Source organism: Falco rusticolus, chromosome 4, assembly GCF_015220075.1.
Source record: "Falco rusticolus isolate bFalRus1 chromosome 4, bFalRus1.pri, whole genome shotgun sequence".
Taxonomy (NCBI): domain Eukaryota; kingdom Metazoa; phylum Chordata; class Aves; order Falconiformes; family Falconidae; genus Falco; species Falco rusticolus.
This window is the reverse complement of record NC_051190.1, coordinates 4410916-4428388: the sequence shown is the minus strand read 5'-3', so window position 1 is coordinate 4428388 and position 17473 is coordinate 4410916. Positions and strand designations below refer to the sequence as shown.

The 17473-nt window shown below is 38.3% G+C and overlaps 1 protein-coding gene across 2 annotated transcripts in view; it reads left to right on the top strand.

Annotated features, from left to right (window-relative positions):
* The window catches only part of NUP210 (nucleoporin 210), a 69403-nt gene that overhangs the window by 35211 nt on the left and 16719 nt on the right, over window positions 1-17473 (top strand). For both annotated transcript variants that reach the window (XM_037384915.1, XM_037384916.1), the window contains 15 exons: window positions 459-680; window positions 1963-2136; window positions 3363-3546; window positions 3842-3948; window positions 6248-6352; window positions 6463-6564; window positions 8926-9054; window positions 9762-9889; window positions 10787-10922; window positions 11236-11298; window positions 12815-12994; window positions 14371-14451; window positions 15380-15511; window positions 15708-15866; window positions 16710-16801. In XM_037384915.1, the coding sequence (XP_037240812.1) occupies window positions 459-680; window positions 1963-2136; window positions 3363-3546; window positions 3842-3948; window positions 6248-6352; window positions 6463-6564; window positions 8926-9054; window positions 9762-9889; window positions 10787-10922; window positions 11236-11298; window positions 12815-12994; window positions 14371-14451; window positions 15380-15511; window positions 15708-15866; window positions 16710-16801 (1994 nt within the window). The remainder of the gene's footprint in view (window positions 1-458; window positions 681-1962; window positions 2137-3362; window positions 3547-3841; window positions 3949-6247; window positions 6353-6462; window positions 6565-8925; window positions 9055-9761; window positions 9890-10786; window positions 10923-11235; window positions 11299-12814; window positions 12995-14370; window positions 14452-15379; window positions 15512-15707; window positions 15867-16709; window positions 16802-17473) is intronic.

Here is a 17473-nt window from a genome sequence, read left to right as displayed (position 1 = left end):
AAACTTGTGCATGTAATTATTCTCCTACACAGAACTGTGCTGGAGAGAGCACTGTCAAGTGTAAATAAAATTTATTATTTCATTCATTTAAAGTCCTGTCTATTTAAAAAAATGTAGTAGAATATTGTCTATCTGAATGTGCTCAGAAGACTCTGTTAACGGTCCTTCTGTTGCTGTAATTCTTCTTGAAAGAGATGTGATTAGAATGTAGTTAAAACTTTTCTTTGGATCTGTGGGTTCCATTGAACGTAATCCAACTGGACAGTATTCCTGTAGGTGATGCTAATTATTTTAATACACCTCTTATCTTAAATAACCATGCTTACAAACCACTGTGTGCAAAAAATCATAGTCTAATCAAAGTAACAAAGGTATCACTTCCATTATGAAAGAAGTTTCTTTTGCAAAATAAAACCAAACTATGAGTCATTCATTTGTAATTATTTTATTAATTACAGAGTATTGATCCTCCATCTGTTGCTTTGGTGACTTTGGGTTCCTCTAAAGATATGTTGTTTGAAGGGGGACCTAGACCATGGGTTCAAGAACCTTCAAAGTTCTTCAGGAACATCACTGCTGAGGATGCAGAAAGTATTGGTGTGTCTTTACTTGGACTTTCAACGTCTCGAAACAGCATCCAGCATTGGGTTAGAGTGTCTTGCAAAAGCCTAGGAGAGCAAGTAAGTGCCAGAAGTTATTTGTATTGCCTTCCATCAAACACTGAGCTGAGGCAATTGAGGACAGGCTTCAGATTTATGATACCGTATACCTTTTATATAATGAGTAGTTTTTATAAAATGCCAGTAAAGAACTTGGGTGAGTGTATTGTTTATGTGTTGTGATGCCTACAGGTTTTAGAGTGAGCATTTCATAACATTGTTATAAAGTGGTTTATGATGGGTTTATTGCAGTGTAAAGCTAAGTCACAGAAACCTTATGTTGTAGAATGTGTTAAACATACTAATAAGTGCTGCTTCAGTTTGCATAAATAGGATCGTGTCAGAATGTTGCTGCAGTAAACTGACTCTTCTGTCAGACATGCCCCCCTTAACCAAGTTCCCTTCCAGTGTAATTCTCTTTATTCAAACAAATGACAGCCATACGAATTTACTGCTCCAATATTTGTGCAGTCTTTTTAATAGTGACTGCAGTAATTTTCCACCTGGTCTTGTTTTCTCCATCATGCAGAAGTGATTTATCCTGCTTTACTCACCCTGGCCACTCTGTAAAGCATTTAGCTTTGATTTGACATTTTTCTCCTGTAATTCTGCAAGGCCTAAGCGTTTTGGCGTGGGTGCCAGATGGTTTAACTGATTTCCACAGTGTACGCTGTACAAAGTGTAGGTATTTCTAGAAATGCAAATTCAGAAAGGAAGAATATGTTGTTGTTGTCTGTGACTGGACATGCATTGGCTGTCAGTCCTCAGTGTTGTTCAGGACAGACCACATCTGCGTGGCTCTGGCTAGCGCTAGTGCATGAGTGGGTGAGGCAGGTAACCAGAGCTACCTCAGCCTGCTGGGATAGACATGGCTGTGTCTGTCTACCATCCTTCGTTGAGAGCTATAACTGGAATGTAAAATAAAACATGAGATGCTTTTAAACACACTGAAATGACTATAAATATTGTCATTGCACTGTTCTGTTTTCACTCTGCAAGAAAAACACCTGTCTGTTAGGTTTTTTCAGTTCAAAAGATTGGTTGTTTGATTAAAGTTTGGTAGTAGAAAACATGAATACCCAGGAAAAGTTCCCAGGAATAGTAAGTATACTTTGGTAATAGTATAGAACTGTTCTTGAAATACGCACTGCCTTTTACGTCATCCTGTGTCTTAGTGGTGCTGTAAATCCCCAATAATTGTATTTTTGCTTCTGACATTGGAGTGTAACTGAGATCTGTGAAATAGAATATGCCTGAACTTAGTAGTCCTTTTCCTCACTTGCCTGTTTTCATAATTGTACAGGCTATTGCCTTAACAGTTGGAAACAACCCCTCAATCACCAACCCTTTTCCAGCGGTTGAGCCTGCTGTTGTGAAGTTTATCTGTGCTGTCCCTTCACGACTGACTTTAACTCCTGTTTATGGAAGTCCTCAGCTTGATCTTTCCTGCCCTTTGCTGCAACAAAACAAGCAAGTGGTAAGCCTGAGAAGTGACAGGAAAAGAATGTGTTCTTGCAACTTAAAAATCAGTGTTTGGACCTCCACGTACGAAATAAAGCATCTGACTTGCTGCAAGAGTAGCAGTAACTCTCGTGTTGTGGGCTGCACTGCTGTATCATTGTCAGCTTCTGCAGAGAGCAGCCTGAATGTGGATTTCCTAGGGTCATCGTTCAACCAGATTTATAAAGGGACCTACCGTAAAGTAGGAGTATATGTAAAAGCATTTGAATTGTGGCTTCTCACAGAAGTGTCACTGTGAGGAAGGCTTTCTGACTTGTCTTGAGATAAACGCCTTTCTTATTTAAAAAAAAAAGGGAGAGAAATATTTCCAATATAACTCCTCAATTCACTATATAGAGACATATTTTACCATACATGTATTACTTCAGAGTCTACACATGAGTGTAAGTTGGTGTGTTTTTTACTGGGAAAGGCACAAACACTGCTGATGTGAAGATACCTATGTAAGCATATACAGTGAGTATTGTTCAGTGACATCCGATGTATTTGGCTTTGCAAATCTGAGTCACAATAAATGGATAATGCATATATGTAGATTATCAAGCATAAAGCACTCTTTCCTCTATATCCTAATGAGTGCCGTCACATTGTTTGCTGAGTAAACTGTGGTTTGTCATCTTAATGTTACCAGGCAAATATAAAAGTCATCCTACTTGCATAAAACTGCAGTTTGTGTTGAGTTGATGAATCATTTTAAGTAACTTTGATGTAGTAACAAGATGAGATCTTTGCGTACTGTAAGTTACTTCAGAGTTCACCTGGTTTTCTAGCTCCATTTAATGTATCGGACTATGTCAGTACACTGCTATTATTAATGCATTTCACAAGGTGAACGCTAGAATTTTGAGTTATGTCTTCTGACAAATAGCAGTATTTTTCATTATTTTCTGAATTCCAAAGACGTTGTAGTTAAGCTGTTTTAAACTGGTTTAAGATTTTTGTTTTAATGTAATTTACTGCCTAAAAAAACCCCTACTCTCAACCTCCCCCCAAAAACCGCTTGCAGTTGAAGTACAGCTTAATGACTTTGCCTTGAGGGCTCATTTTAGTGAAAATTACTCACGTAATGGGTGTTATAATAAATCTCATGGAACTTAGCATATGTTGTTTTTTTTTTTTCTTTTAATGATTAAAAAAAATCCTCTTGCATCTGTTCAGTCTAAGGTATTCATTATTTTTCAGGTTCCTGTCTCAAATTATCGCCATCCAGTATTGAATTTGGCTGTGTATGACCAACAGGGCAGTCTATTTGATAACTTCAGTTCTCTTAGTGTCATCTGGGAATCAACAAAAACGTCGTTAGCTAATATTGAGCCGATGGAGCTGACTGTGAAAGAAGATGGAAATGGTCAAAAGAAAATGCAAGGTATGAGTGAGTTGAAATGAGCATTTTATTACTTGAAGGAAGTCAGGATTAAATCTATTTGGTTATGTCTGAGCTTGATTGAAGAAATTATTGTAGTCTACAGTCGTATTTCAGCTTATCCTCAACATGCATTTTGAGTGTGTGCTATTCAGAAAGAAAAAAGAACTAAACCCAACGCCTAGAATCTGTTGTGAGAGAGAAAATCCTTGTCTGTTTAGAATGATAGAAGAGATCAGAAGTGTATATTTCATCTTTTTCTTCCTCATAATCTGATTTATTTGACTTTTGATTGTAGGTTTACAAACTGTTCTAGTTCATCGTGAGTCTGGAACAGCTGCCATCTCTGCAACTGCAACAGGATACCAGCAATCTCATCTCAAGGCAGCTAAAGTGAAAACACCGGTACTTGGAACTCTGTCATTTTTTTTGTTGCCATGTTGCTATGATGCTTAATGTACAGTGTCCCTTTGTATTTATTTCCTTGGTGCATAGTAATGTAAAAATTAGGCAGCTCCATAGTTGATTTTGAAGACGGATTCATACCACAATGTTGTTATAACATTCGTGGGTTTTCCTGCTTTCCTTTGCACTGTGTGCTGCTGTCCATATCAAATACGTGCAATTCCTTTTTTTTTTTTTAACTAACCATCTGGACAAGTGTATTACAAAGAATTGTTTCAGTTGGTTTTGTTTCAGTTTTTTAATGAATTGGTGAATCTCTGCTGCTTGTCCTTCACTAAAGCAACCATGTGCTTAGTGCAGCTGTCACTGGGGAAAGCAAATGTATTCTTTCCACTGCAGATCTGAGTAGAAAGGTTCTGCACGAGCAAAGCAAAAGCTGGCTGATGTCCTCATATGGACCATATGGAAAATCTGGGCTCTGACTAATACTTCTTTTTTTTTTACTTTAATCTCACATTGATCTTACAGAAGGGAGAGACTACTAATTTGTACAGTGCCAGCCATAAGCTCAAGCTCTAATTTGACAAGTCATTAGCCACTCCCTGAAATAGTTTAGCTATTCAACATAGGGAAGAACAACAGCAAAAAGTAGTGATGATAAACAAAGAAGGCGGATGTAAACAGATGGCAATTTTCTGTTTGTATCACTTTTTTTTAACTGAATATAAAGACAGTTTTCAGCCTATGGAACAGCCTGACATGCCTATTAACTAACTCTTAAAATATCCTGCTTCACTACACTGAAATTCTGTTAAATACTTTTAAGCAAGACTTAAGCAGGTTTTGACTATATGCGTTTCTAAATTATGTACCATGAAAATAGAGTTGAGACAAAGAGTGAAATAAGGAGCTAGAGGTTGTAGTATTTTTGATTCAAAGCAGGTAACAGATGGGCACTAGTAATGTGAAATATCCTATGGCCCAGATTTCTGTCAGTATGTCCAAGGTTTGGCATCTGAACGGTAAAATTCTTTGGAAGATGATCTGTATTACCAGTTTGTTCCTGTCTTTTCAGTGAGGTTTCCAGTCTGCTCTTTTTGGGAAGCATGGTGTGGATGCATTTCCATTGAAGTATTTGACTATAACTTAGTCAAAATTGTTAATTTAGAGACATGGTTACTTTGCCACTTAAGATCCTTGCTTCTCTTTTTTTTTTTTTTCCTCTTAAGTGAGTTGTAATAAGAACACTTGGTGTTCTGCAGTCGTTTTTTAATTCATTGTGCTCTGCTTTATTAAACCAATGTTCAACATTTCTTACATTTAGAGATAATCAGAAAAGTGAATTCTCTAAACTTTGGCTCAAGTTCAAAGAGGTTTATTTTATTTCAGTGTGGGATACACACTTGTAAAATGGCAGCAGAGTTCTCTAAAGTTCTAGTCTCTGTGTTTAAGTTTGGGGGGAATCTTTTTGATAGTTGAAGAGTAGTTGTAGATACTACTTCTGCTACAGCTACATGTCTTTAAATTCGGTAATTTGTCTACTTTTTTCAAATACATAAGAAATGGACTGCTATATTCTGCTTTCAAACCTGTCTGTACTTCTTTCTTACGAACAAAACCACAAATAAAAATCTAATAGATGGTATATTAAGACATCTTGATCATTGTTCCATGTTTAAGTGGAACATCCTGTTATGTCATTAGGGAACGATGGCATCCTTTCTACATCAAGGAAATAATTTTACTAATTAGGTGAAGTGGGTACATAATAATACTAACTTCCTGTAAAAAAAAAGTAGTTTTCCCTTTCTAAGCTAATGTTATTATGAGTGAATGATTAAACTTGCATCTGGTCCAGTGTGTATGTACATACTTTTAAGGAAGAATTTGAATTTCTTTTGGCAGGCTGCTAGGAAGAATCCTAAAAAGATGAGCTCGAAGTAGAAGAAAACATTATGTGTCTATGCTTAAACATTTTGTATGAACTTATTACATGTCTCTGAGTTAATATTGTATCTATGTATGTCAGACTTGATTAACTGATCCTGCTACTTCTTTAATGCGTAAGCCTTTGTTCTTTGTCTTGGTCAGAGATGCAGAGTACAGCAGCATGTCCTGTATATGACCTTACCTGTAGAAGAGAGCTAGCAGCTGAGCCAATTACTAGAACTTGTGGACATTCTGTTGACCTAAGCTTCTCCAGCTCTGGCCCTTTGTTCATCTGCTTTAAGTGTCCTTCCCTGCATATACAAGACTTGCACTTAGTGTTTGCTGTAACAGCTAGAATTGTTTCTTTCAGTATGAACCTATTCTACCAGTGTCTGCCACTATTGAGCTTATACTAGTGGAAGATGTGAAAGTGAACCCTACTGATGTCTCCATTTACAATCACCCTGACATACAGGTAAGGAGTTATTCTGCTACTTTCTGACTGCAGGGAAGAAAACAGCAAAAATTATATTGTTATTGTAAAGATACCTACAATCTAATTTCATATTCTTTTCTGGTTTTCAGGCAGAACTTTTCATCAAAGAAGGTTCTGGATATTTTTTCATTAATACCAGTGTTGCAAATGTTGTAAGAGTGGCTCATGAGGAAGCTCAAGGTATTGCTGTGGTGAGTGAAGTACTTTCTTATTTTATGTCTTTTTGGCGATCTGAGTATCGTTATGCAGTTTCATCACTGTTGGTCATTTTCCAGTGCATGTGGATAGAGAAAAAATAACTGAATCTTGGATGTGTTTGCCTGTCACAGTCAAGCTTCAGGCAGGGGATCTTTGCATTAACAGTTGCAAGTATAGTTTCAGGTATAGGAAACAGTTTCATTACAGTTATGATGCATACCTATACTCCGTACAAGATAAAAGCCAATACCAATTTATCCTTTACCTTTTACAGTTCTGCAGTAAAATATTTTGATTTCATTAACACAAAGAAAAATAATATGACAGAATTACTCAGAAGTGTTATAAAAAGGATTAATTGTTTTCAGGAACAGTATTTGAATATTTGTTGTAGGCCAGTACTTCTGAAACCTTCCAATTCTTCTTCTAGTGCTATTTCAGGATATTTTGGTATCACAGTATTTCATCCTGATCTTGTGGATAAATATCTATGAAACGGTTGATTTCTCATCTCCATATTAAGTCTTTAACGCACTTTTCCACTAGAAGATGCAACTAAACTACAGCTGTGCTTGACTTCATCTAGGTCCAGCATATGAGATGCATTCTACAGTGAACAACAATAAAACTATATATTTGCATTGTAGCTTTCATTAGGCAAGAACTGAAGTGACAAGCTTTTTTTTAAAGAGTAATCTTTACAAATTTATAATGTACAGATTTATTGTGTAATAAATAATGATAAAGATAGAAAATCAGCAAGTTTCAGTCTGATGTTTCAGGTTGATGCCATGGCAGGTATCAGTGGAACCAAGTTTGATACAGGATGGCTTGGTAGTAAATTATTCTGAGAAATTAAATTCAAGTTGTGTGGAGCAGTGGTTCCCAGATTTTTACTGGGGCTGCCAAGGATAAATTCTGTACTCTTACTCTTTTTTTGAGACAGCAGCTTTTCTGGACGTGGGTGGTAGTGGCGGGGGAGAATGAATACTGGTAAACATTGGAGTACACTGTATACTAGGAAGCCACTGGACACCTAATAGGAGATGAGAACAGGAGAAGTAGCTGGGACAGGAACAGTTTTAGTAAACTGTAGTAGCCCTGCTTTCCTTTTGGCAGTCTACTCTAGTAGCTTCTTTTCTCTGGTCTCCCAGACCAAACGGAGCTCCATTACATCTTCCTCCCCATGGTTGTGCTGGCTGCTGCCTCCTGGCCATGTCCGCTCTGCTTTCTGTGGCTGTGTGCTAATATGTGCCCCCAGCACCTGTATTAGTCACCCCATTCAGGAACTGCTGCTGTTCTGAAAGCTGACATTTAATAAAACTTTATATTCCTTTCTGTTTTGAAGCAAGAGTGGTGCCCTCAAAAGAACAAAAAATGTCAGCTCATGCCACTGCTCTTACTGCTAACTCCTGTAGTGCTGCCCAGTAATGCTATGAATTGTAACAAATTCCTTTGAACTGGGGGGGGGGCTGGCTGTCCATCACCCCTTGTTTCAGAGTTTATCTTCATAAGCCAGATGAGTGCATAGAATAGGACACCAAACATCTGCACTGTCTCTGGCCAAAGTGAAGGTACCTGTGAAGGTGAAGAGAATAGTTGGGGTTGTCCATGAGGTGTGTGGCAAAGTCAGGCAAATTGCAGTAGAACTGCAAAGGTGATGTGAGCCAGGTGTGTGCATGGTCTTGAGAAAGTGTGTGGAGACAACTTTGCAGCTGGTGCCTAGTTCTGAGGGCTTATATTTGTGAGCAGAGATCTCTTTCTTCATTGATTGATTCTCACTGTATTCTTAGAAGTGTAACATACTTGTTCTTTGTGTTAAAGAAGGTGTATCAAAGAAATACTTGATATGTCAGTCATCTTCTTACTGGAAATCTGCCACCAGATTTTGGCTATTCATTCAGATTAAAGGCAATAATTGTAAAGTGTGAATCTTGTAGGAGGCAATACTAATGCTTTATAAACCAGTCTCTGTTCTTGATTATTATTTTTTCTTAAAATTTTGGTTTTTACTCCGCTAAGAAAAGTTTCATTGCTCTGAATGATTTGTTGTGGGGTTTTTTGTCCTTCTGATGTCAGAAGGAGAATAACAGGATGCCAAACTGCTTCTCAATTAAGATAACGTTAATTCAATTGCTGCCCAGAGGCTGTTTGCACTACCTTAATAGTATGATACTTTTACACACATTTTACAGCTTTACTTTTACTTTGGTGAAAGATTTATCTGTGTCTAAGGCCTAGAGACTTCTGCGTCCAACTGTGTCTGTCCTGAAAGTGCTATAAATTTTATACTGTGAATGACAAACAAATGAAAATAAGAAGTGCTATAATAGAATTTTCTTTTGGCCTTGCAGGTGCATCCTCTGCTTCCAGGATCAGTGACTGTAATGATTCATGACTTGTGTTTGGCTTTCCCTGCACCAGCTAAAGCTGAAATTTATGTCTCTGATATACAGGAACTGTATGTCCGAGTTGTTGACAAGGTTAGTGGCTTGAAACCAGCATTATTGGCTGATTCAGCTGTCCTGATTCCTTGTGCTGATCATGAACATGAAGATGAGACATGTACAAGATGATACAATGTAGTGGTTAGGGCCGTCGGCTGTGGTTATATGACCTTAGAGAAATAGTTTGATCTTCCTGTGCTTCTGCTTCTCCCTCCCAAATTTATCCTTCTAGGTTGTAAGGCTTTCAGAGAGTATCAAGTGCGTCTTCATGTTCTGTGCGGCAGCAATCTCAACTTTTGCATTTACACAGCAATTTTAATTCATAATTTATATGAACAAACTAATTTATGTTTCCTGTTGTTTAAAGTGCACGAGAGCAATTCTTTTAGGAGTAGGTTTTGCCCCAAGGTCACTTTCTGTATGTCATGTTTTAAAAATGAACAAAAAAAAGTCCAACTCATTTTACCTTGCCAGCTTGGGTGCATCTTATACAAAATAAGTGTTGATATTTCTGAATGCTTTAATTATGCCCTTGCCAGCTGAAAGACCTGAATTAATTTATTTAATTTGATGTTAACTGTAGCTGGCAGGGATTATTCTTTAAAATCAGTGCTCATCTAGTCTAACCTTGGGGCTTTATCTCTAATACTCTTCTAAAAGTGTAATACAAAATAAAATGAAAATATTTATGCTAACAAATGAAAATGCTTTTAATGAAAAATGACCGGATGTGACTGTTTCAGGTGGAGATTGGAAAAACAGTTAAAGCTTATGTCAGAGTTCTGGATGACTCTAAGAAACCTTTTCTGGCGAAATACTTTGCTGTCATGGATCTAAAACTAAGAGCAGCATCTCAGATTGTTTCACTGGTGTAAGTTAATGGATCTTTTTATTAATCTGCAAATATGTTTATAGGCAGAGTAAGCAAAAAAGTAAGTAAAGGTATGAGCTTGGAGGCATGGTAGTATACAATGAGTTTTTATTTATTTTGTAAAGTTTTAATTACCTGTTTAAATGGTAAAAAGTGGTTATTTGTCAGGAAAATTGCCTAAGTTAACAGTCAAGTGTTGTTGACTGAATTAAACTGTATTCATACATTTTAATATTTAATGGAGCCTTATGCATCTTAGAAGCAGTGATTTGGCAAATAATGTCAGATGAAGAACTCTGTGAAGACATACGTGATGTTACCAAACTCATACTGTCTGTTACCTAATCTTTTAGAAACAGATAGGCTTAGATCATCCTATTCCTCGAAGCTCCTTATTTTCCAAGTTCTAAACACAATAATAAAAATCACAGTAAAGAAGGTTTTGGGACTGTTGATTTTTTAATGTTGAGGTAATCAGTAAAAATCATTCTGCTTTGTATGGGGAAATGTGTGTATGTATTTGCATACACCATGCAGTACTGCTTGGCTGTATGTCCCACTCCGTTAAATAGTGTCAAGGTACGTAATCAGGGCTTGTGCCACTGTTACCCATACTGGTCAAACTGCCAGTGGGCTCCCTGGTAGAGTTTTGGTATGAATCAGCTAACGCTCTTGTTTCATTTTAATTTCATATGTTTCATTTTAAGATAAAACACAGGCTACCCATTTCATGATGTTACATGTAGAAATGTGATGGTTTCCTTAATTTTGCTTAAGACATAGTCACTTAGTTGTCCTTATGATAAAACTGTTATGCACCAAATAGGTCCTTTACATTTGTTATTTATGTAATTTATTCAATGAACTTCTCCATTTTAATGTGTTTCTTTTCTGCAGCCCGCTCAGTGAAGCTCTTGATGACCATACTGCTGCTTTTCTAGTGCACGGGATGGCCATTGGTCAGACTAGTCTTATGGCAACTGTTGCTGACAGAAGAGGACAAAGAATCAACTCTGCTCCACAACAGATTGAAGTAAATAATTTCAGATAAAATATATGCGTAAATAAAATCTATAGGAACAATTCATTATAGTTTGTTTATAGTACAGTAATGAATTTGCCAGAAAAAGTAAACCAGATTATTCTGTCCAGAAGATACCCAAATGGTAGTCTGTTTCAGATTTCATAGTGATTTTTAACTGCATGTGATAAGTTAAGTTTATGCATGCTCAATTTACTCTAATTAAGCAAGTGAAGACCCAGTTTTCACTTGTATGTGCTGTTTGGTGACATAAATTACCTGATAAAAATAGCATGAACACAAGTATTCATATTCCTGTTTTTAGGTCTTTCCTCCATTTAGACTGCTGCCAAGGAAAATGACCCTAATTATTGGGGCAGTGATTCAGGTAAGGCATCTTCTTACACATTTTCTCTAATTTATATGTGAAAATAAATATATATCACTTATTTTTCAGGAGTAGATATTCCACTTCACAGTTTAGGTGCATTCACACTGAATACAGAATCCCAGAATAGTCAGGGTTGGAAGGGGCCTCTGAGGATCTAGTCCAACCCCCTGCTAAAGCTGGTTCACCCAGAGGAGGCTGCACAGTCATGTCCCAGGCAGGTTTTGGTTATCTCCAGAGGAGGAAACTCCACATCTGCTCTGGGCAGCCTGTTCCAGTGCTGTCACCCACAAAGTAAAGACATTTTTCCTTGTATTCAGACAGAACTGCCTGTGTTGCATTTTGTGCCTGTTGGCCCTTTTCCTGTCACTGGGCACCGCTGAAAAGAGCCTGGCCCCATCCTTCTGACACCAGTCCTTAAGATATTTGTAGGCATGGATAAGCTCCCCTCTCAGTCTTCTCCAGGCTAAACAGGCCCAGCTCCTCTCAGCCTTTCCTCATCAGAGATGCTCTCGTTCCCTCATTGTCTTTGTAGCACTCAGCTGGCTCCTCTTCAGTAGCTCCCAGTCTCTCTGGAGCTGGGGAGCCCAACACCTGGACACAGCACTCCAGATGCAGCCTCACCAGGGCAGAGCAGAGGGGCAGGATCACCTCCCTCGCCCTGCTGGCCATGCTCCTCATACACCCCAGGATCCCACTGGCCTTCTTGGCCACTTGGGCACAGTGCTGGCCCGTGGGCAACTTGCTGCCCACCAGCACTCCCAGGTCCTTCTCCACAGAACTGCCTTCCAGCAGGTCAGCCCCCAGCCTGTACTGGTGTGTGGGTTTATTCTTCCTTAGCTACAGGACTTTACGCTTGCCTTTGAACTTCATTAGGTTCTGCTTCACCCAACTCTCCAGCCTGTCCAGGTCTGGCTGAATGGCAGCAGGGCCTTCTGGTGTATCAGCCACTGCTCCCAGTTTTGTATCTGAGGTTACACTCAGTCCCTTCATCCAGGTCATTGATGAATAAGTTCTAACAAGACTAGTTTCATTCTTGAGTCACCTTCCATTTACTATATTGCCAGATCAAAGGTTTTGTATTTATTTTTGTCAAGATAGTGACAACTTTTCCAGTTGAATACCAGCACTGCATTAATAAAACTGTCATCTCCATGAAATTAAGCGTAGTGGGCTAGTTCTACAAACTGAAACACAGAGCAGAGCTGTACTATGGTGAAGAAAAAAGTGAGGTAAATTTTTCTGAAATTTTTCTGGGCTGGATGTGGCGTCAGCCTATTACATTCTCTAAAGCACATAGACCACTTGTGCTTAGCTCACGTATTTCCCAGTCTGCCATCATGCAAGGACACCAGTGTACAGGAGAAATAAGCCCTGAGATGCCCTAGGAAGGTTCAGACAGACTTTTCTTACTGAAGACATGGTGCTGAGCAGGGGAGGGGTGTCCCACACGACACAGACAAGAAGAAATACCTGATGAGTTAATGTTAGTTGTTCTGTGTGCTATTAATTATAGATCACTTCAGAAGGAGGCCCTCAACCTCAGTCCAACATCATTTTCTCCATCAGCGATGAGAAAATTGCATCAGTGAACAGCACCGGCCTTGTCAGAGGAGTGGCGATTGGAAATGGAACAGTAACAGGAGTAGTGCAAGCTATTGATGCAGAGACAGGGAAGCTTGTTGTGGTGTCTCAGGTAATGTTTTATGATACTGGTTGGGCCTGAAAGAGGCTCTTTTAACTCAGGTTTGGCTCAAAAGGGGCAAAGAGTCTCTTTGGATTAGTAATGTTATCTTGTGCACTTTCCTCATCTCCTAAGGAGATGAAAACTCAGTGTTTCTTACTCTCTGGCCTGTGAACTGATGTGTGTGCTGACACAGCCGATGCTTTCAACAGATAGCTAAATCTCACTGTACCTTAAAACAAGGTCTACTGATAACCCAGGGAGGCTTTATAAATAGTCTGATAGCTTTAGAATTTATTAGTAAATCTAGAAAAGCCCATCTAAAGAAATCTTTCTAAAACAGCAGAAGGTTGTCCTTACCTGCATCACCTTACAGTGTAGCAGTGTCTTATGTCAGTAGAAGTTAGTAACTGTTGTCTAAGAAACACATTGTCTCTTAAGCTATAAGCTTAAGGCTGTATAGGCTATATAGAAAGCTGTCATCCCATGCTGTGGCCTGAATCCATCTACAAAGTTCAAGCAATGAATCCCTGATACCCCATCAGAATCTCTGTCTATATAATTTCCTACTAGCTGAGTGTGAGGGAGCTGGCCTATAAGGGAGTACAAGTCCCCGGGACTTGCATGGGACTCACAGAACTTGGGCCAAATCTTATTGCTCTTCATTTGAGGTCAAGGCAGAACAGCTGCTGCACACCACAAAGCTCTGTTGCTTGAAAGATGTCACCACAGGCCAAGAGGAGACAAAGTAATTGGGGGGAAAAAAAAATTATATCTCTCTATCTCTGCTTTGTAATGTGGGGCAGCAGTCTGGCCTGATGCTGTGCCAGGAAGCAGAATGAACTTGAAAGCTAAATCTACTGCCCAATGAGGTCCAGGTCTGACCTTTCCTTCCCAGTGTACAGTAGGAATAAAATATATCTGGAATGTCAGGATATGTGAAGAGGAGACATCAGAGTATCACACATCATTCTTTTGTTCTTGATTGTCCTATTTGCTGCTTACAATTCTCACTTTCTTTTAAATCTCTCAATGTCTTCCTTTACATTCTGAATTTATTCATCCCTTTTCTCCTAGGGACCCCTATGATCTAGTCCCTTGCTGTCTGTCACCTCTCAGTTCCATCACTCATGTCCTCAGTAATTTTGAGCAGATTTTTTTTTAAGAAAAGTTTAGGTGGCATTTTAAATGCCATCAATCAAAAGTTAATACTTTTGTAGTTTTGTACAGTCATACTGCATTATGTCCCTCTGTATTTTCTGTGATGTCACATGCAAATCACATGGCAGTAGTGATTAGATAATGGCAAAATAGTGGATAGATTGTGAAAGTGAAATCTAGTTCACGTTTGACAAGTGTTAACAATGTCTTCCCTTCCTGCTTTTTAGGACAAAGTGGAAGTTGAAGTAGTACAACTGACAGCTGTTAGAATTTGTGCACCAATTACACGAATGAAAACTGGTACACAGGTTAGTTGATTTGTGATTAGCTTTTATTGCCTTAAAATTTTGATCTGCAAGCTGTGACCATTCCTATTACAACATCTGATGATACCACTTCAGCTCACAGAGTGGTTGCCCACTCTGAGGGGTACCACTGCTGCTGCTGGAATAAATATGCTGTAAAGTGGAGAAGCTCCAGAGCTGAAAACAGAAATCAGGACAAGTTTACCATGTACACCAGACTGATTTTCAGAAATTCAGGCCCTGCTGAAACATAATTTCATCTGGAGAAGGATGCTCTCATTTTCATTCTGTTTGCAGTGGAGGCTTCCTTCCTTTGTATGCTAAAAATCTACAGTATATCTGCTATATCCAGAACAACAGATACTGTTCAGATTATCTTTCAATAAGTCTATTTTGAACAGTCTGTGTTTTGCGTATTAAGTTACTCATTCCAAAATGGCTAGTGATTCTAACTTGTTGGTCCCAGGTGATTGAATTGAAGATTAAAAACAAAAACTTGAAAATCCCCATTTTGTGTTTATATGTTATGTTGTCTTAATTTGGAGAGGTGGAAGGGGAAGGTGGATGTCCAGAGCAGAGTTAATCAGGAAAATTATCTAGACAAAGATGTAGAAAAGTTAAGCGTGTATGACTTAAATAAGATGAAGTGATTTAATGCTACGAAGGGGACAAATGAGTTACTGAACCCACCTTTTTTGATGGAAAGGTTGTACTTGTTTTTTGTAGAGCATGTAGCAAATGAGAGTAAATCAAAATTTACTTTCTACAAGTTGATGGTAGAGTCTTCTGTGTGATACATCCTTACAACAGATACAGCAACCAAAACATTTTCTTCATTTGATCAATTGATTTTAAGTTTAATTATATTTGCTCTGTGCAGTTTGGTTAGCATCCTAGAATTACCTAAGAAAATTGGTTTCTCTGTTTCTAGATGCCAGTTTATGTAATGGGCATCACCAGTAGTCAGACTCCTTTTTCATTTGGCAACGCAGTACCGGGGTTAACGTTCTACTGGTCTGTCACAAAGAGAGATACTCTGGATATCAAGACAAGACATAGTGAGGTAAATTGTGTGTGTGTGTGTTCACATGTATGTTTCTTAGGAAAAGGAAACTGCCACATAATGGAATTGAGAAAACACTGTTGCTTCTGCTTACTCAAAATCAAGGAGCCAATGTCAGCATTGGGTGTGGTCTTTCCTCTGTATCAGTGTCAGTTCTTTCCATGCGTAAAATTTGAATCACTTTCTCCTGTCCAAGGCTTCTTTTCAGCTTCCTGCAAAATACAACTTTGCAATGGATGTTTATGGCAGAGTGAAGGGAAGAACAGGCCTGAAGGTTGTTGTGAAGGTCCTTGATCCTACAGCCAGCCACTTCTACAACATGGCAAGAGAACTGTCTGATGAAATCCAAATTCAGGTATGATGATGTTCCTCACAGTTAATGTTTTAATATCTATTTCAGAGTCTGTATTTGAAGCCAGAAATTTGAAATGCAAAGGAGTAATTCCAGCTTTGGTTTATCTTTGAGCCCTTACTCTTGTTTGTATTACGTTCCACTGTTTGGAAACAAATTCCACAAATGTTGCTAAGGTTTATACTGAACATCGGTGTGATGCCTGAATGAAATTCAGGAGTTAGTTCTTGTTGTAGACCACCTGAAACTGAGGTGGATAAGCAATGTTAGAACTGTAGAACAACTTCACTGCTGTAGTGCCTCTCTGCACAATAATACTTCTTGTTTATAGTGCTTAACATGCTTGCATAGACATGCATGATAAGTTGGATCAGGGATTAGCTTCTGAAATGAATCTCCTGGTTGTTCCCACTTATCATGATTTGGGGATTGGTTTTAAAGTATGTGAACTGGATTCCTTTGGATGGAACAAAGCTGGAAGATGTGCTTGAAGAGGGCACCTCATGTGAGCAATTCAGCTCACAGGCTCAGACTTGGGGTAAAGTAACTTGCGTGAATGTGGGGTCTCCCAACACCATTTCACTCAATCTGCTGCTTTTTTCCTGTTGCTTCATAGTGTAACTATGGCCATAGAAATGAATGCTCTGCAGAATCTGTAGAAGATCCTGCCTATCCCACTCTCAAATATTCATGTTTAATTTTATTTTTTATTCCCATATATATTATACAAGATAAAGTAGTATGTTATAGTTTTTATTTGGTTTTTTTTTGTTTTGAAAATGAGATAAATGGAAATAAATTACTTGCTGCACACAACAGTAGGACACAATGCCTTTTATTTTCCAGGTGTTTGAAAAACTTCGTCTAGTCACTCCAGAAGTAGAAGCAGAGCAGATCTTAATGTCACCAAATTCTTTTATTAAACTTCAGGTAAACAGGTTAGTGATTAGTTTTCATACTGATTTGTGTCAACAGTCTATCAAAATCATAAAGCAATTCTGTTTGAAGTAAGCTGTTCCAGTCTTTTAAAAAGAATATCATGATACATTCATATAATACACAACTTACCTGGTGATTAATAGTATCTTACCTGTTCTCTTGGGCTTTGTCAATTCTTGTAGTAGTTGGATTGTAGCTAGAAAATTCATTCAATACTTAAATCATTTTAAAAGATGCTGAGCCAGTTAAATCAGTAGCTTGCTTCCACTAGAGTGTTTTGTGGGTGATCAAGGGTTTATGGAATATACTTCTCTGTATTTCTCACACAGAGGCTGTGACTAGATTTTGATATTAAAATATCCTTTCCAAATGAGAAGTTCTTTTTACATAATCTGTTTTCAAAGACTGGTATCTCAGACTTGAAATTTGGTTTTCCTAGCATAAAAGTGTGCAGATACAGACAACAGGAGGTAGGCTGTGGGTGAGGCTTTAGATGCATTTACGTTTTAAGGGGAGGGAACAGTTAGTTTCACTGCAGCTCCAGTGACCATGGTCATTCAGCATCTGCTTTTGAAAATTATATAGGAGCCCTGTCATTTGTAGTCACTAATGTTTTTTTCCACTATTTCTACTGAGCAGTTTTTCTGATCCGTTAGTCATTAAGTTGCTAG